This window comes from Erithacus rubecula (assembly GCF_903797595.1).
Source record: "Erithacus rubecula genome assembly, chromosome: 3".
Lineage (NCBI taxonomy): Eukaryota > Metazoa > Chordata > Aves > Passeriformes > Muscicapidae > Erithacus > Erithacus rubecula.
This window is the reverse complement of record NC_136689.1, coordinates 15,620,654-15,627,524: the sequence shown is the minus strand read 5'-3', so window position 1 is coordinate 15,627,524 and position 6,871 is coordinate 15,620,654. Positions and strand designations below refer to the sequence as shown.

At 47.6% G+C, this 6,871-nt stretch overlaps 1 protein-coding gene across 1 annotated transcript; it reads right to left on the bottom strand.

The window, feature by feature from the left end:
• Positions 1-6,392, bottom strand: LOC306799518 (patched domain-containing protein 3-like). Its single transcript, XM_079300665.1, has 4 exons — positions 5,538-6,392; positions 5,195-5,316; positions 3,870-4,015; positions 1-1,881 (listed from the first exon to the last, which is right to left on the bottom strand). Exons 1-4 carry the CDS (start codon positions 6,267-6,269, stop codon positions 302-304), a joined length of 2,580 nt encoding a protein of 859 aa, XP_079156791.1. The 5' UTR covers positions 6,270-6,392; the 3' UTR covers positions 1-301.
• Between the last annotated feature and the right edge of the window lie 479 nt (positions 6,393-6,871).

Here is a 6,871-nt window from a genome sequence, read left to right as displayed (position 1 = left end):
TCAGTATTTATAATAACTTTAATACTTTAAACACAAAAAAAACCCATTTAACATTAAGATGTTGACACAAAAATTAGAAATACAAACGCAATCTCGAAGTTTTAATTTCTTCTGTTATTTTTCTTGCCTGGCTTTTCTGAAGCCTTTACTTCCCTGTTGTGTTTATTTTTTTTTTTCTTTCATTTTCTTCATATCTTGTACTCCCTCACAGTTATTACAATTGAGTCTACATATAATAAATTTTAAATATATATATATAAATTAAAAATTAAAAAACATTAAACTTAGTCACAAACAAACTTTATAATTTCTCAAGCTCAAGTTTTTTAGCTCTGTTACTGGGTGATGTGCCAAAGTTTCCAAAAAATGTTAAAAACACTGGAATGAAAACAAGGCCATGAAGAGCTCCAAACAAAATAACAAGGAACATAATCTTGAAGAATGTCCTAAAGATGTAGGTGTTTGCTGCAGCCAGGACAACTACTCCTAGTATCGTAGAAACTGCACCTTGTAGGACTGGGTAACCCAGCAGGGACAGAGCTTCAGTTGCCCTTTCATTGGCTGATGACTCTCTACTTGTAACAAAGGCATAGGAAATATGAGCAGAAAAATCTACTGAAAACCCAATGCAAATGACCAGGTTGATCATGGATATAGAATCGAGATTGACGCTCCAGAACGTCATGAAACCAGCCACGCCAACTATAACAGAGGCTATGGCAAAAGTCACCCACAAGCAGCACAACGGGTTGGGAATGAGCAGAAGGGAGACAACGAGCATCGCCCCGGCAGCAATGACAACGTTCTGAACCGTGTTCTGCACTATTACCAGGTACTGGTCATAGTAGATGAAGGCTGGGTGATAGACCTGCAGTGGAATGCTGCACTGCTTGGCTGCCTCTCTTAACTGATTGAGGAGATTCTTCTCATCCACAGCTGATGTCACGTTCACCGTCTGGATGAAGAAACGTGAAGCTGCTATTCCATCCTGAGTCTTGTTTATGTCCCATTCAAAACTGGGAAGAATCCTGAACAGTATAGTTAATCCGATTAAGAAGTCATTCTTATTGTTTATATTTATCGAACCTCTTTTGGCAAGTTCTGTGTATACTCTCAGCCATGACTCTGAGAGGTTCCTATCTACATAGGAAATGTTCTCTAATTTCTGTACACAGCTCTCAATGCCAAGACGCACAGAGTCATTCCAGTAATCCACACTCTCAGTAATGACAACCATGACCCTGGGTCCGTATGTGGAGAAGTATTGCTCGTCATCATCGTAGTACGGAACGACGTAGGAGTCATCATTTGCCAGATTTCGGAGATCGATGCCTTCCCTGATCTGAGTACACCCATAAATGCTGCCAGCCAAATACGCTCCATACAGCAACACCATGAGCAGCTTGATCCATTTATTTGTGACAAAAGGGCCATAATACTTTTTAAAGAATATGCTCATTGGATGCTCGCCTTCTGGCTCAGATGGCTGCCCAGAACCTCTGCCCATACAGCAAGCATTGTACAAGCAGGAGCTCTCAGCTGGATCTTTACCTACATCCACACGCATGCAAGTCAGCCAGTGTCGGTTCCCTTGCTCCCTTTTGTGATTTAATACCAGAACTGCCCCAAAGAAGGTCAGGGTATATACATAGCAGAAGACAAAGGCTGTGCCCGTGTAGAGGCAAAAAGACCTCACGGATGGAAAAGCAGTCCAGGTGCCAATGAAGAAGGCCAAAACATCTGTCACAGTGGTAATGGTCACAGAAAGTGCTGCCTCTGCATAAGTCTCAGCCAGCAGAGATTTAACATTGGATTTATCTATTTTTCTTGAACTTTGTTCCCAAGCAGCAATCATGATGAACATGTCATCAACGCCAACCCCTGCAAGAGGAGAGACTGTTAACGTTGCCCTGCAAGTGGCAGCTTCAACCAACACCCAACAAAACTACAACATTAACCACATTTAATTCTGCATAAAATTTTGAAAAAGGAAGTTGGGCTAGTAACATTGCCTGAGCACTGATGCAGTTTACAAGAGAATTTGGAAACAGATCTTTTGGGTGTCTCCAGATGTATCATCTTTCAGCACCTCCTGCTGACCTGATGGTGTGTTGATCCCTCACCTACTCCACTGAAGGACTGATCACACCTACTGAATATGTGACAAGTGTCTTGTAGCTGGTGTCCATGTATGCTCTGATGCAGATGACACAGATTTCAAAGCATCACATATTCTGATGCTCAGCTATTCTCATGACTGGAAGCATCCTCCATTATCTCTGGAATCTCTCCGCCAGCACTGTGGCAACTTAGACCAACAATTTCTTGTTCTGCCTTCAGATGGCAGGAAGAGCAGTTGCTATCACGTGGGAGAAGAGTGATTCCAGTTTTCCAGTGCCTCACTTTCTAATGCTCTTTCCCTTCCACTTCACTCCAGTTTATCTTCCAGCACTTATTCACAATTTATTATTCATTTCTGTTCACATTTGTACTGATGCGCTCACAAATATTACCTGCCAGGGCCCTGGGAAAACCTGCCAGGAAAACTGGACCATGGGTTTGAGTTTTTGCTATGATGCCAGAGTAAGTGAGTGACCTGAAACTCAAAAATGAAGAGCCTATGGGCTTCTCTCACCTCTTGTAACTCTCAAGATTACCACATCACACCTTTCAGTATTTTTCCATGTTGTCAAGGGCTCCACTAGTCACTGAAAATGAATCACGCAAAAGGGAAAGCAAGGCAGGCTGTGTGAATATTGGAGTGAGATTTAGCCAAGCACGGAAGAAGAGATGAAATCATTACTTGCTACCTGAAAAGGCAATTGTCAGTCAACATGCAAAGATGAATTAAGCAGCATGTCAAACTGCAATACTGGATGGCAGTGAGCCTGGCTGCTTTGGAAAGCAAGCAGCCTTCAAAGCAAATCCTCTGATACACTGAGAATTTGTTTGCTTTAACGCAAAGAAAACAGAAGTCTGTTATTTCTGAAGTGTTATTTCTGAAGATCTGAAGGGATTGGCTAAAGCCCTTTCCCAGGGATAGAAAAGGGTCTTTTGGATAGTCAGGGCTGCAGCCATTGAGGAGCAAACAAAAGTAAATAAAAAATGTATTGGAATTATGCAGGAAATAAAGAAATGATGCCTGCCCAAAGGAGCATTTGCATCGGATAGTTTAGGATGATGCACAGCCTCTGTCAACCTGGGAGCTCCAGCATGAAACCAAGCCCAAGAAAACATCAGATGCATTTATCATATAGGAGACCAGTAAGGATTTTAAAAGCAGTAATTTGTTTGCAGCAGCATTATCTAATTGGAAACATTATCTAATTGCAGCAACATTATCTAACAGTATCTGGAGAGTTCAGCATTGGCTGTTAGCAGTCTGTGTAACAAGGATGCAGTGATATCAACTTGCTTGGGTTTTTGGGGGGAAGTGCTTGCACAAATGGTGCATCACTTCAGTTGTGTAGGTGCATGAGACTGATTAGTACACAGATGTTTTATTGCAGAGGATAAATCATCCTGCCTCCATTTCCAGGGATACTAGAACAATGCCAGAAGTGCTAGCCTTACCACTCTCTCAATAACAGTCTTCCTGCTGTAGCAGTGGGTCTAGATCAGACCTTATCTTCTGGGAAAAGCTGCCCTTGCACCAGAACCCATCTCCAGTTCCACTCTGGGCACACTGAGCTGAGCTGAGGGGCTTGTCTGCCTGTAGGTGCTCTGAGGGGGCTGCACCTATCCTTCACACACTTCAGGAGAAAATGTTGTATTATCTGACATTCACACCATATAAGACTGACATGATTAGGTTGCTTTAACTTTACTTGGGTCTTTTTATCTGAATACAACTCACTTTTTCTACTTACCCAGAATCAGGAATGGTGCATTTGCTACAGTGACCACAAATGGCACTCCACAGAAGAGCATCAATCCAAAGCTGCTTAATACAGCTAAGCCAGAAGAAAGCACTCCACAGCTTGCAAGCCAGATATTATTTCTTATACAGCTCAGTCTGAAAATAATTCAAAGAATATCTTAATTATATGTCAAATATTTCACAGGCCATACCCTGCCTGAAATGAATACCTGACAAATGATGCTATGAGAGATCCCAGGTGTCAGCATTTGTGAGGTTAGGACCTCCGGCCCTCTAGGCACCTATTTTGTCAGGTTATCTTCTTAAATAAGCAGCTAATAGTTGCTGAAAGGTTATTTATTGCAGAAGCACATCAATCCCAAAATTCACAGTCACAGATATCAAAGTCCGTGCTAAGTTTTGATATAAAGTCCCAAACAGAAATAGAAGCTGCTCTTGTCAGGGTCCTGGAAGCTGATGTTGCTGTGGCAGCTCCTATCTTCTTTGGTGTTGACTGATGATAGCGAGAGAGCAAAGCAAAGCAAAAGCAAATGGCAGTAGCAAAAAGCACCAGCACTCCCCAATGCATGCTCTTATATAGAATCTTCTCAACAAGCTAAGACAAACTCGGTCCACCACTCCTTAACTGATTAGAATTCTAGTTTCTTAACACGCTAGGTTATGTATAAACTACGCATAGATCTCTCTTGCTCTGTCTGATAAATGTAAGCAATATTCTTACTATAGCTCTATTATGTCTCAAACTACATTCCTGGAGCCTGCACTGAAAACACTAGTATAGTTTGCAACCTTCACTAGAACTTGCACTTGTGCTCTGGCATTTGAAACCTTTCACTTACGAAAAGCACTAGATCTCACACTAGAACTTACTGACTCACTTACTTTCCTAAAACTTAAACTAGCACCTCTACCTTATGTGTGAGTGGCTTAATACACTTCATCCAAAGTCTTTAATTCAATCTCTGCACCCTGATTTCTCTCTGAAGAATTCAGAGAGACCCCTGACTCACTGACTCCAACAAGCACTGGACAAGAGTAATTTCTCTAGGAGGTGAGCATTCGAGTTGGTCATGTCTACACTGAACACTTGTTCAGGTATTTATCTGGTACTTACCACGAACCCTATCTAAGCAGCTAGGAAATATGCATAGATAGACAAGAGAAAACAAAGAAATACATTTTGCCTATTCTTAAATATCACTATTAAATGCAGCTTCAAGAACACCTTCACTCGGCAAGAGCAGAAACCAAGTGAGGAAGGTAAAGAAGAGCAGAGATCACGGCTCATTGAGCCACAGCTTAGAGACATTTTACCTTAGGCAAGAGACGATTGCAAAGGTGATTGTCAGGAAATACGTTATGGAGAAGAGCGGGATCACACTCTTGGTATTTCCTTCAAACTCCTGTTGTCTGGACAGCGAGGTAAAGTAAGTCACCTGCCGTTAAAACAACAAGAAACGATAAAGCACTTTTCCCCTTCTTGTTCTTTGCACACACACACGGGCAAGGCCAAACATCCCTTTGGCAGCCGCGCATTGCCCTGGTCCTCGCAACCCGCCCGCTCTCTCCCACATCCCCGTCTCCTTTCCCTTCCATTCCGCGACGGCGCTGCCCGGACATTTCGGGCTCGGCGGCTCCGCACCCGCCCCTGCGTTACCTGAATGGAGCCGAGGCGCAACTCCGCCAGCTTGGAGGAGATGTTCCGCAGGAAGCTCCGCAGCCACTGGCGGCTGTCCTGCGCCTCGGGGCCGTCCTCCCGCAGGTAATAGAGCAGCTTCAGGGCCCGCGCCGTGCGCACCCGCCCGCCGTCCGTCTGCACGCCGCCCAGCGCGGTGCCCAGGAAGACGCTGCCATTGACGGGGAAGCGGAGGCTCCCCGGGGCGGGCGGTCCCGCATCGCCCCGCCGCGGCAGCAGCGGGTTGGGGCTGGCGCAGCCGTCGGCGGTGCGGGCGCAGAGCCGCTCGTACTCGGCGTCGTGCACGGCCGCGTTCAGCCGCAGCACCTCTGCCCACGCCGCCGGCTCCAGGACCGAGGTGCCGTCGGTCGCCACGGCGATGAGAGCGGCGTAGGCGCCCTCGGTGGGCAGCCGCGGGGCGGAGAAGCGCTCCGAGTCGTTGGGGGGAAAGTGCTGCCGCACGAAGTCGCGCTCGGCCTTGGCGGGCCCCCACGTCGGCGTGAACTGCCTCTCGATGTCGTTCGCCTTCAGCTGCGGCAGGAAGATGAAGCCGGCACCCAGCACGCCCGACAGCAGCAGCGGCACCAGCACGAAGGGCCAGGGGCAGGCGGCCACGCCGTTCGCCAGCCCTTGGAAGAGCCGGCGCAGCGGCCGCTCCAGGCAGTCGGTGTTGCGGCAGGAGCAGCGCTCCGCGGGGTCCCGCGGCTCCGCCATGGGCGAGGCGGGCACGGGCTGCAGCGGCGGCTCCTCGCCGCGGGCGCGTCCCACGGGGACCCACGGAGCGGTCTGTGCCGGCCCGGAGGAGAGGAGAGAGAGAGAAGAGAAAGAGTGACAGGATTTCCGGCAACTCTCTGCCCGTCAGCACCTCGGACCGCGATTTTCAGCGGGCGGAACCGCCCCCGCCGTGACTCAGGGGGTCTTACGCCGCCTCCCTGGGACTGGGGGCAGATCAGGCTACCGCGCCGTGCCCCGCCCGTGCTCGTGTCCCCCGTGCCTTCCGTTTCCCCCCTCGCTCTGGCTCCGCGGGGTGCCGCGCGTTTGCAGCGCCCGCGGTGCTGAGCTGCTGCCCCGAGCCCGGCTTTGACTCTGTCTGACCCTGCTGTTTCCCGGCACGGCCCCGCGCCTACATTTCATCCTCTGGACGTCATCGGCTTTTTTATTTTTTTTCCTCGAAGCTGCTGTAGATGCTGTTGCAGCTACTTCACCTATTCTTCAATCGGAGAGCAAAACACAGACAGTGGTGATATGAATCTTGCAGTGTTTGCTCTCTCAATATACAGTGGAAGAAATAAAAGACTTTCAAACAAGGGTTAGTG

What these genes read in the sequence shown, in the direction of transcription:
- LOC306799518 (XM_079300665.1), bottom strand. Translation starts at nt 6,269, where the DNA reads ATGGCGGAGCCGCGGGACCCCGCGGAGCGCTGCTCCTGCCGCAACACC. An exon ending in TGCGCCTCGGCTCCATTCAG is followed by an intron (nt 5,317 to 5,537) that starts GTAACGCAGGGG and finishes TTTTAACGGCAG; the next exon opens with GTGACTTACTTTACCTCGCT. An exon ending in TGCACCATTCCTGATTCTGG is followed by an intron (nt 1,882 to 3,869) that starts GTAAGTAGAAAA and finishes CTCCTCTTGCAG; the next exon opens with GGGTTGGCGTTGATGACATG.